Raw genomic sequence first — 13,002 nt, 5'->3', positions numbered from 1 at the left:
ACAAATACCCGGCCCACAGCTTAGAAGCCCAAATAACAAATAAACAACAACCCGGAGTGGTCCAGTTCGTCTTGTGCGACTGGACAACTCTTGTGCGACTAGGTAAACTTGTGCGAATGGACAATTGGGCTGCCCGGCCCAACAGGTAGGCCTAGATCAACTTGTGCGACCAGGTCAATCTTGTACGACCGAGAGCTTGTGTGCTTCCCTTGTGCGTATAGTCTTGTGCGATTGGACTTCTTGTTCAACCAAGAAGTCTTGTGCGATTGATTAACCAACTTCCATGATTTAAGTAAATCAGTTACACTAATTCAAGGTTTCCAAGTTTACTAAAAATCAATTAACAGTTTCCATCTTATTCAATATTCGATCAAACAGGGAAATCAATCAATTATTCACATGAACCCTAATAATCATACTCATGAACGATCACCCGAAATATTCGATTATAATCATCTAAGGTTCAATTATCAAATAACAATTTAATCACAGAACATGATATCCGGGTTAACATCAAATCGGTTTTTATATTAACATATCCTTCGATTCATGTGAACCTATAACCGGTTAACAAACATATATATCCAATCGGTTTACATCAACATCATCACATAAACGTCACGTAAAACACATAGGTCATAATCATTATCATCATACAATCAGCTCTAACCGGCTAAAACAAAACGTGGATTCATAACATCATCAACTCGAGAACACAAATAACATACTAACCGATTAAGAGAGTGACAAGGATTGATCCAATTCAGGAGGTATCTTCGATAGTGAGGGTGTGTGTGCCGTCGGGTTCCAAGCAAACGAGAGAGAGAGAGAAGTAGCGACTAGGGTTTCTAGTGTGTTATGAGTGTTTAGTAACAAATGAGAAACGACCCTTCCTATTGTGTGGGTTGAACGAATAAGAGAAAGGGCAATGGGCCGGCCCTTACTTGGGCTGCCCTTGAAGTCCGATTGCAAATTATACGGCCCAAAGGGCTTGTGCGAGTGATACACGTTGTGCGGTTTGGGTTGTGTTCTTAACACACATACACGTAACACATAAAGTACATAACATAATCACATAATTATTCAATTAATAACGTTCTCATAACCACGTATCGTTACACAAAGTAGGTCTAAAGTTCGAGTTGTCACATTATCCCCAACTAAAAAAGAAATTTGGTATGCACTCACTGAGGAAGCTAGATAAGTTCAATCGTTCACTGGTTTTCCTGGGGTGTCACAGAAATGGTTGCGTGCCATTTGATTTGCCACTCCGCCGATCTCGAGGCACTCTTTATTGTAGCGGAGGACAAACGACTCCAAAGTTTCGTTGTCCTTGCGCCAGATGTTCATGACGTCCATGGAATCGCGTTTGTGACGTCGCTGCTGGCTGAAGTGTGCAAGGAATCGTGCTTGCAAGTCTTCAAATGAAGCCAGTGATCCCACTGGCAAAGAATCGAACCAAGCCCTCGCCAGACCCGTGAGGGTCTGGGGGAAAAATGACACCAAGTAGCTTCATCCCACTTGCCGTTGCACCCCGCGCCGGTGAAAATGTTCATGTGGTCGTCTGAGTCGGCCGACCCATTATACTTCCCAATTGTTAGTAGGAATTTAGTCATTGTAACATCGGCGTGGGCAATCTCCGGCATAAACTTTTAGTTTTGGGCCGCGGATTTTGGTCTGTAGGCCTGGGTTTGGTTGCGCTTAGCCGCGCGGAGGTATGTAATGCGGGGTTCCGTTGGAGGGACGTAATTGTGCCCTCCTCGTCGGCTGTTAGTTGCGTGGGATTCCCCGCAATATGTATGGTCGTCCGGGTCGGTACGACCATACCCTTCGTTGTGGGACTGCGGTCCCAGGCGGCTGTGGATGCCGGAGCCGCGATGGGCTGTAGACTGCCGCCTAGTTTCGCCATGAGGGCATAGGCGGATCTGTATAGGGCCTCTGCGACGTGACCCATATGAGGAATCGTCCTCATCGAGCGTGCGGACGTCACAGTAAGAAGAACCGCAGTTCTCGTGCCTACTGCGAGAGGCTGGGTGTGTGGGGACCCTGCCTTCGTATTGCAAGATACGACCCGCAGGTGTATGTGGTGCGGGGGTGGGACCGCCAGGAATTTGCGCTTCAGCGCAAGCCTTATTGTATGCTGCGGCCAGCATAGTTTGTTGTTGGAAATACCAAGTATGGAGGTCCATGCCTGGAGGTAACACAGTAGCATACTGTGAAAAATTTGGTGCGGATGCGGGGGGAGTGCCCCCTGTTGCGGATGTGCCTATGTGGCTAACATTTTGGGCTGGGGGAGCGGTCCCCGCAAGCCCTGGGTTTGCGTGGGGTTGCGGGGTTTAGACTTTCCCCGGTTGCATTGTTTGGACGATCAGACATGATCTCGAGAAAGAAAGAGATGCGAAAAAAGTGCTAAGAGTAGCGGTGGGCGCCAATGATGAAACAGTGGTTAACCAAGAGAGGTTCATTCACTGGTCTCGTCAAGTAGGGTTAATCCCTTCTTTCCGAGGATCGGTGGCTGGACCGTCAGCTGGGCTGTCTCCTGCACAAGGAAAACACACCGTGACTCGTAACAAGGAGGAAGAGGTGGGGGGTGCTCCTTGTTACCACTCTCCGGCGTGAGAATCAGTAATTTGCTTGAGAAGCAAAATGTGTGATAGTAGTAGTAGTGAGAAAGTTGTCTAGAGATACCTCAAACCTGGTTTGGGATGGGTATTTATAGCCGAGGAGTGAAGGAGGGTGGTTGAGTTGACAGACTGACGACGCGCCGCCCTTACATAGGTGTGTCAGGCTTGTCGGCTGTGGAGGTGAGGCCACGTCCTACTGCGGTGTCAATCTATTTCTTACGTGTGGGCTGACAGGCGACTGTCATTGGTGCCACTTGCACTGCAGTGTCAGTCCCACTTGCCTCGTGGGCAGGGTGCAGTGCCGCGCCGCACCGCTGCCTGTGGCAACCGCCGTTGTTTCCGCGTTCCCACTCTGGCGAAGACTGCGGGACGCGGTGCTAGGCCGCCTCGTCGCTTATGGTGACTGTTGCTGTTGTCCAGATTCCTTGTAATGACGAAAGTGTTCATAGGATGCGGTGCTAGGCTGCATCGCTATGCGTACACCCGTTTTCATACACAAGGTAAGGAGATATTCATAGGATGCGGTGCCAGGCCGCATCGCTTATGCCTATCTTCATTTTCTAATCACTTGACAGATTGGATTCGACAGCTGTGTTCGCGCGTGCCCGCACGGACACAGATAAGTTCTTGCTGGTGGAGGTTTGTGATAAGGGTAATGGTCATTCGCGGTCGTGCTGACGCGGGATCTGGGACCATACCCCTTCAGCTCCTAAGGAAAAACAGAAGCCAGTGCCCCCCTATCAAACAACATATCGTTACCAAACCTTAAAATTACCCACCAAATTATAATTATAATGCTATGAACCAAAAGTTTCTTTACTCAAGCCACTCAGAATAAGTATTAGTTACTTACCCTCATAATTTTAATTAAATAAATATTTTATTTCTACTAACATATTTCCTAGGTGCTCAAGACATTTAAAAAATATGTAACGTTTTATAATTTTTTTCTATCTCTACAACTGAAAAATACTAAAAGTTGTAACCGATTGTTATGTGTTGCACACCAATGACGTTTTCTCTTTATAAAACTGATTTATATAAAGAAGCTGTAAATTAATTTCTGTCTTAATTTATAAAATTTAAAACATCCTTCACCTTAACAGAAAAAAATAAACTGAGTTATGATTTGAATGAAAATTTATAAAAATTATGTGACAAAACTATTAATTTTTTTTTCTAAAAACTCCATGTATATTCTTTTCTATTATATATGTAACAAAAATAATTAAATAAAAGAAATTAAAAAGGGTTTGAGTAAATTGCCAAAATTATCCCTGTGGTTTTTTATTTGCCAGTGTCATCCAAATATCATCAACTTAACAGGAAAAATAAACTAAGTTAGTGGTTTGGATGAAAATGACAAAAAGTTACAAATGTTGAGGGCAATTTGATACAAAAGTGTCATTTTAGACAAAAATGCCAAACATACCCAAACCTTAGAGACGATTTTCACAATTAACTCTAATATATATGATAAAAGTGGTTAGTAGTTACAGCCAGAAAAATAATTAAATAATCCCTTAATCTAATCACAAACTAAACATGAAAAGATTTAAATAGAGTCACTAACTTGTCTCATTCATAGTTGTGTATATCGGGTCCTACTTGTGTCGCTTTTTTAATAATAATATTTATTCATTCTCGAGCCGACAGCTCGTCCGTCTATACACAGCAACAAACAAAGAGCAACAACTACAGTTTGGTCTTGAAAGTAACGCCAACAGATTCACTTGCAATGGGTTGAAATCCATGCATTTCTACTTCACAATCTTATATGATTCTGTTTATACACCTCCAGAGCTCAATTTCGGTAAAGTTTTTCTACATTTTTTGCACAATTTTGATTTCGTATGCTTCAATGTTCTATGATTGAGCTCGTACGGATGTTGATTATTCTTCAATGATGAAATGAAGTATGGTGTTGTTGATTCTTTATGTGTTTTTATGTTACTTATGATCGAATGGGTTAGTTAGGGCTTCTAGTTTCTCTGGTTTTAGGTTTGGATCTTGAAATTAGGGCTGATTAATGCTTTTTCAGGATTTTTTTTTATTTTTTTTTTAATTTTTATTTTAGGAGTTAGGTGTTGAAAGTGAAATGTTGCTTTAAAGTTGATGTAATATGAGCTCAGCTGGATTTGTTGCAATTTTAAAAAAAGGTTTAGCTTGCTTATTGTTGTTTCATAGGGCTGTTTATGAGCCAAGCTGAGCTAGGGTCACCTTGTGCTCAGATTGCTTTGTAAATGAGCTGAGTTGAGCTGGCTCGGTTTGTAAATAAGCCGACTTCAAGAGAGCTTCTAGCCACGAGTTATTCGAACCTATGCAGTTAATATCAGGGATGTATCGGTTATCGGTACCCATGTAAAATATCGGTACCGATATTATCTGCGACATTAACCGATATAACCCATACATCACAGATATATCACTGAATTGTTACTTTTAAATTGCTATATGTATAAATTCTGCATGATATTAAAATTACCGATATCTCACCGAGATAACCTATATCTCAAATATCGGTCCTTGACCGATATATAATATTTTACCGCATTAACTGCATAGATTTGAACACCTTATAGTAATGGTAAGTGAGCTTGGGCTAAAATTAGAACATAAATTAAAAGGTTAGTAATTATTGCTTTTATGAAGTGACGAGTAGACTGACCAAAAACGCATCCACGGTCCACCACACAGAACAGTTATATATATATATATATAATAAATAAAAAATTAAATAGTTCGAGCCGAGCTGGTTCAGTTTGTAAACAAGCCGATTTTGAGTGAGTTCTTCCCAGCTGGCTCTGATTTGTTTTACTTTTTGTTGTGTTATGATAAATCTGTGATGATCTTAAATAGTTACTTACTCCTCAGACTATTCTATGATCATCAAAAGCTGAACTATATCGTACGTGTTTGCTTTATAGGAAGAACACCAGAGCGTTAAGGTTTATCAGTACTGAATCGCGGTGTCCTTTAAATAAGTTGCACATCTGTGTAGAACTTTGGGAGTTGGGACCATGGCTTCTTTATCAAAGGCGGACTCGAGGCGCATGTATTCTTGGTGGTGGAACAGCCACATTAGCCCTAAGAATTCAAAATGGCTTCAAGAAAATCTTACAGGTATAGCTCTTTGACTCCGTGAGTATAAATAAGTGTACTTTCTTTGTATAGTTATTAACTTTTTTTCCTTGTGTGCATAGATGTCGACATCAAAGTGAAAGCAATGATAAAGCTCATTGAAGAAGACGCGGACTCATTTGCTAGAAGGGCAGAAATGTACTACAAAAAGCGGCCCGAGCTTATGAAGCTGGTGGAAGAGTTATACAGAGCATATCGGGCCTTAGCAGAAAGATATGATCATGCAACGGGGGCCCTTCGTCAGGCCCACAAAACAATGAGTGAAGCATTTCCAAATCAAGTACCCGCCGGTTGTGACGATTCAACTCCTAATTCCACATATGATTCCGATCCTCAGACCCCAGAGTCAAAAACCATCGCATGTCTTGACCCTAATGACTCGCAGAAAGACAGGTCGACAGGAACCGCAAGAAAGGCCCTCAGTTTCAGTGATTCGGAAGATGCCAGTAATAAACTCGGGTCCCGTAGTCGAAATATATCTCAATCGGAGGATGTAACGGTGAACGACAAAGAAATTGTTTTATTAAAGGAGGCCTTAGCCAAATTAGAAGACGAAAAAGAAGCTGGTATGAAGCAGTACGTCGAGAGTTTGGATAAATTATCGAAACTCGAGTCGGAGATATTAAAATCGCAAGAAGATTCTAAAGAACTTACGGACCGTGCAAGCAAAGCGGAGGATGAATCCCAAAACTTGAAGGAAATGCTGCAAAGGTTAGAAGTGGAAAAGGAAGAAAGTCTCGAGCTTTACCGTCAGGCCGTAAAGAAAATTGAGGAAATCGATGAGCCAAATTTGAAGGAAGAAATTAAACGGTTAAAAGATGAAAGGGACACTGCGTATGATCGGTACGAACAATCAATGAATATGCAATCAGATTTGGAGAAGAAGTTACGAGAAGCAGAGAACGAAATTGAAACGTTGAAGTTAGCAATCGTTAAATTAACGAAAGAGAAAGAAGCGAAAGATGTTTTATACCAACAATGTATGGAGACTATATCAAGCCTTGAACTTAGACTCGTTTGTGCGGAAGAAGAAACCGAAAGGCTGAAAGCCGAAATCGATAACGGACTTTCACTATTAAAAGCTGCGGAAGAGCAACGACTAATGTTAGAAAAGTCAAACAAGAGTCTTTACGTGGAGATGGAGTCAATGGGGGTCAGAATCAGTACTCAAAATCAAGAAATTACAGAGAAACAAAAGGAACTTGGGAGATTATGGACTTGCATACAAGAAGAACGAATACGGTTTGTGGAAGCCGAAACCGCTTTCCAAACATTACAGCAAATACACGAGCAGTCTCAAGAAGAGTTAAGATCAATGGCGGGCGAGTTACAAAATTGGGCTCAAGTTTTACGGGATATCGAAGCGCGTAACGAAGTTTTAGAGGGAGAGATACAGAAGAAAATTGAGGAGAACAAGAACCTTAGCGAGGTCAACTTGTCGTCTGCAGTTTCTTTGAAAGAAATGCAGTCGGAAATCAGTAACTTAAAGGAAGCTAACGGGAAACTCGAGGAAGAGGTTGACCTTCGAGTTGACCAAAGAAATGCTCTTCAGCAAGAGATATATTGTCTAAAAGAGGAACTAAATGAGCTGAACAAGAAACACGGGTCGATTATGCAGCAAGTTGCTTATGTCGGGTTGAATCCGGAAAGCTTCGGTTTATCTGTAAAGGAGTTAAAGGATGAGAAATCTAATTTAAACGAAGAATTGCAAAAAGAAAAAACCGCAAAAGCGGCTCTTTTAGAGAAACTGGAAATCATGGGTCAACTTCTTGAGCGAAATGTTGTGTTGGAAAACTCGTTATCGGATTTGGGTGATGAGTTGGAAGGGGTAAGGGGTAAGTTGAAAGCACTCGAAGACGCGTATCGATCTCTTTCAGAAGAAAAATCGAATCTTGCGGTTGAAAAAGCGAATTTGTTGGGTCAGTTACAAGTAACAACTGATAATCTGAGTCAAGTGTCGGAGAAAAACACGGTGCTCGAGAATTCCCTTTTTGATGCTCATGTCAAACTTGAAGTTTTGAAGCAAAAGTCGAAGAGTTTTGAAGATTCGTGTCGATTGCTTGCAGATGAAAAGTCAGTGCTTATAACCGAAAAGGGTACTCTAGTCTCGCAAATGGAAATTACCGACAAAAAGTTAAACAATCTGGAGAGTAAATACGCAGATTTAGAAGATAAATACGCGTTCATGGAGAAAGAGCGAGAATCTACACTTCGAAAAGTACGCGAGCTGAATGTATCGCTGGCTTTACGGAACGAAGAACATGTTACGTTTGTCGAAATGAATGATAGACAATTGCAAGCAATGAGAAGCCAAATTCAACTCCTGCAAGAAGAAAGTCGAAATAAAAATGAAGAATACGAACACGAGCTCGATAAATCTTTCGGTTCTGAAATTGAAATCTTAATATTGTTAAACTGTGCTCAAGATCTTGAAGAAAAGAACTTTTCGTTGCTTAACGATTGTCGTAAACTCCAAGAGGCATCGAAATTGTCGGAAAGTCTGATCCGTGTGCTGAAACAAGAGAAAACCGAAAACCGGTTAAAGATTAAGTCTTTATCTGATCAGAACGATAGATTTAAGAACGGAATGCATCAGTTGCTGAAAGCTGCTGGTCTTTCGTTACACCCGGGATGTGAAAACGGGCGAGAACAAACATGTTTCGATAATATCCAGCAAGAAATCGAAGGCAAAAAGCGTGCGCTGATTGAAAATGAAGACGAAAATATGAAGTTGCTTGTTGAGACAACGATTCTAGTCACGCTTTTGAACCAATTCAAAACGAAGTTGGTGGATCTCGAGGCGGAAAAGTGTGTTACCGAACACGAGTTGGGTGTTCGGGCTGAAAAGATTCTCGGGTTGCAAAACGCGGTCTTCAAAATTTCGGAAACAAATGAAGAATTACGATCGAAAGTAATTGACAGAGAGATTAATGAATCGGGTTTAAGAACTCAGCTAGAGAATATACAGTGTGAGTTGTCGGTTGTTCAAGAAGCTTTCCGAATGTTACAGATGGAGAATATGGATGTTCTTAAAGAAAAGAAACTTTTGTTGAACGATAATGTTCAGATAAAGAACAAGATTTGTGTTCTAGAAGAGGAAAACGAAATCTTTTTAAATGAAATTTTAAGTCAAGGTATCGTTTCGCACACTCTGAAAAGCTACGTTGATGAGAAACACGAAGATCTATCTTCTGTTCAGAAGAAATTGAGAGAGACGGTAAATGAAAACGTTGATCTTAGAAAGACTTTGGAAAAATCCGAGCGTGAATTCAGAACGGTTCAATCTATTTGTGATAAATTGAGTTCACATTTAGCGAACGGAAATAATATGTTGCAATCGAAAGAAACGGAATTAACGATTTTAGCGAATGACAAGAAGGAGCTGTTGGAGATTGTAGCTGAGCTGCGGAAAGAAAATGACATCGCTTTTAATGAAGTCTTAAGTCAAGGTATCCTCAATCAAATCTTGAAGAATTACATTGACGAGAAACACGAAGAACTGTCTTCGGTTGCAAAGAAATTGGAAGAGACGGTAAATGAAAACGTTGATCTTAGAAAGACTTTGGAAAATTCCAAATGCGAATTTAGAACGGTTCAATCTGTTTGTAATAAATTGAATTTGGATTTAGCGAACGGAAATAATATGTTGCAATCGAAAGAAACGGAATTAACGATTTTAGCGAATGACAAGAAGGAGCTGACCGAGATTGTAGCTGATCTACGGAGAGAAAACGACATCGTTTATAATGAAGCTTTAAGTCAAGGTATCCTCTCTCAAACTTTGAAGGATTACATTGACGAGAAACACGAAGAACTATCTTCGGTTACGAAGGAATTGGAAGAGACGGTAAAAGAAAACGTTGATCTTAGAAAGACGTTGGAAAAATCCGAGCACGAATTCAGAATGGTGCAGTCCGATTGTGATAAGTTGAATTTGGATTTAGTGAATGGAAATAATTTGTTGCAACTAAAAGAAAAGGAATTAAAGATTATAGAGAACGACAAGAACGAGCTATCTGAGATTGTAGCTGATCTGCGGAGAGAAAACGATATCGTTTATATCGAAGCTTTAAGTCAATGTATCCTCTCTCAAACTCTGAAGAATTACATTGATGAGAAACACGAAGAACTATCTTCGGTTGAGAAGAAATTGGAAGAGACATTAAATGAAAACGTTGATCTTAGAAAGACTTTGGAAAAATCCGAGCGCGAATTCAGAACGATTCAGTCTGTTTGTGATAAACTGAATTTGGATTTAGTGAATGGAAGTTCTTTGTTGCAGTTAAAAGAAAAGGAATTAACGATTTTAGAGAATGACAAGAAGGAGCTGTCTGAGATTGTAGCTAATCTGAAGAGAGAGAACAGTGAGGTTAAAACGACTAACGATCAACAACGGAAGCAAATTCTAAAATTTTTAGAAGATAATGATCGTTTGACGAAACAAAGCCAGATGTTGGCGGTTAAGATGCAGCAGTTGACCGAAAAGCAGGAAACTACAGAGGAAAAGTTGCGGTTACTGGAAGCAGAGGGGTCGTTGATCTACGGGGATTTGCAGACTTCAATTATTTCTCAAGTTTTATTGGAACAGAAGATCAGTGAGCTTACTGACGTGTGTTTGAGTCTTCAAGATGAAAAATACTCCAAAGATTTGAATACTGAATTGCTTAAAGAAAGAAGCAACGTTTTAGAATGTGAGAATGCTGATCTTAAAGGTCGTTTGGCTGCATATGGTCCAGCCCTTGATTCTTTGAGGGATAGCATCGTATCGTTGGAAAATCATACCTGTGTCAAAACCAAAGTGTCACAGTCCGAAAACGAGAATGAGAAGGTAACGGTTAATGTTCTAGTGAATTCATGTTTGCTAGAGGTGGCAATTGGGTAACAGGTCAAAATGGGTATTTTTGTTGGGTTGACTCGGAACACTATTTGTCAAGAACTGCTAAACAACTATAACCAATTAGCGTACCAAATATGATTACAAATAAGTTGTTTCAGTACTTATCTAGATTTTTAAAATATGATTTTGGCGGTTTTCTTCGATAAGATACACATTGGCTGACATTTTGCCCATAATGACATTTTCATTTAAGCTATTAAAAAAAAATTCTGCTGACATGATTTAGACATAGTTGTTAGTAGCGCTATAGCGTAGCGAAGCGCTCGTTCATCGCTGTCTGATTTTAGCGCCTCCATAGCGAGTAATTAGCGGAAATTCAGTTTTTTTCGTTTTAATATAAATAACGATAAAATATACGTATACAATAGCTGGATTTTAGGTTCTTTTTTTAAATATACGCATACATATAAAAAATATTTCCAAAAATTTCTTCTAATGTATTGCTAAACATAAAATAGTGCCCGCTGTTTCATCACTATCGCTACGTAGTGTATAGGTTGCTTGTCGCTATCGTCCGCTGCTATTAACAACTATGGATTTAGATATGACATAACCCGAATTGACTCATTAGACTCTAGATTTGTTAACGTGTAGATGCGGCAAATTGGGCGGGTTGTGTAAAGAGTCAAAATTGTTCGGAATGGGTCGGTTCGGGTCCCTAAACACTTCTATTTCTAAAATAAACTACATTAAAAAATAATTATTACTCTTTTACTTTCGTGTGTGAATCTATTTGTTCATATCTCAAGCTTGTAATGGCTACAACTGTTTTTATTAAACCAATGAAGTAATTCGGTAACATATATTTTCAGGGTGGTGAATCTGCAACCATGGAACGAGATGCATTTGTCGAGTTGCAGGATCTTCAAAGTAAAGTTAAAGTTATCGAAATGACTGTAACGCAACAAAAGTTGGATTCAGACGCAAAACTGGAATCCGCAATGATGCAGATCGAAGAACTGAGTCAGCAAAAGAGTTCCGGTAGACCAAATGGTAAAACAAAATCAACATCCGAAATCTCAGAAGCAGATCCGAAAGATATCATGCTTGATCAAGCCTCCGAATGTTCGTCATACGGTGTAAGCAAAAGAGGATTAATCGAAGGCGAGATTTGGGAAACCACTGATGATTCCAAAACTGTGTTCAAACACCATCCCACTGCTTCAGAGGTGTCTCTCGATAACATACTAGAAGTTTCTAGAAGATTCGAGGAGCCTCAAGAAGACGCGAACAAGAAGAAAGTTCTCGAACGGCTCAATTCTGATGTTCTAAGGTTAACAAATCTTCAAATCACAATCGAGGATTTGAAACGGAAAGTTGACATGACATTAAAGAGTAGAAGGGGAAAAGCAATGATCGAATGCAAGTCACTAAAGGGACAACTCACGGAAGCTGATTCCGCCATCGAGAAACTATACGAACTCAACGCGAGATTAGTACAACATATCGAAGGTAATGCTGACAAATCATCGACATCGGAATCAGGAGAAACTGAAAGTATGAGAAGAAAAAAGGTGTCGGAACAAGCTAGACGGGTTTCTGAAAACATTGGTCGCATGCAAATAGAGATACAAAAGATACAGTTTAAGTTGTTGAAACTTGACGACGAAAACGAACCGACTGGGAAAAAGAGGTTTTTCGACACCAAAAAACGAGTTGTTTTGAAAGATTATCTATATGCTGGCGGAAGAACAAGAACAACGACGATCAACAACAACAGGCGGAAGAAAGGTCACTTTTGTGCTTGTGTCGAGCCTTCGACTAAAGGAGACTAGTCGAGTTTTTATGCGATTGTGGGTTACTTAATGTGTTATTTTTATATAAACTAAGGAACAAGTTTTTATATATTTGGGACTAGAGAGAATGTAAATATTCCCATATGATCTTAAGAAGCTATTTTTGGAGAGCTTGTTTTTTCTCTTAGAATTGGCCTTAGTGTTTAAATGGGAATAGTGTAAAATGGTTAAATGGTCTATTGGTCCATCACCATTATGTTCAATAAAATAATCTCTATTCATACTTATTTTGATACCCGGATTACTCGTGAAGTTTGAGTTATGTGTTATTTTGATACCCGGTTTTTTAATGTGATTTGAGTGTACTATATATATATATATATATATATATATATATATATATATATATATATATATATATATATATATATTTTCCATAATTGCTTATGAATCAAAACCTCTATAAAAATAAGCACAAATACGTAATATATATTTGACATGATTTGTTTTTAAAAAAAATTACGTCGAAACACAAACCAACTTGAATTTATACCGACACGTATGTAAAAATAAGTACGTAAAACTCGAGGGGATCAAAATGTCA

At 39.6% G+C, this 13,002-nt stretch overlaps 1 protein-coding gene across 1 annotated transcript; it reads left to right on the top strand.

Annotated features, from left to right (window-relative positions):
- The first annotated feature begins 4,270 nt into the window (after positions 1 to 4,270).
- On the top strand, positions 4,271 to 12,685 carry LOC110890302 (protein NETWORKED 1D). Its single transcript, XM_022137895.2, has 4 exons — positions 4,271 to 4,437; positions 5,552 to 5,747; positions 5,828 to 10,593; positions 11,475 to 12,685. The coding sequence occupies exons 2-4, from the start codon at positions 5,645 to 5,647 to the stop codon at positions 12,435 to 12,437; spliced, it is 5,832 nt and encodes a 1,943-aa protein (XP_021993587.1). The 5' UTR covers positions 4,271 to 4,437; positions 5,552 to 5,644; the 3' UTR covers positions 12,438 to 12,685.
- The last annotated feature ends 317 nt before the right edge of the window (positions 12,686 to 13,002 follow it).

Source organism: Helianthus annuus, chromosome 11 (assembly GCF_002127325.2).
Source record: "Helianthus annuus cultivar XRQ/B chromosome 11, HanXRQr2.0-SUNRISE, whole genome shotgun sequence".
Classification (NCBI taxonomy): domain Eukaryota; kingdom Viridiplantae; phylum Streptophyta; class Magnoliopsida; order Asterales; family Asteraceae; genus Helianthus; species Helianthus annuus.
The sequence above is the reverse complement of the archived record's forward strand: the minus strand, read 5'-3'. Positions and strand labels throughout refer to the sequence as shown.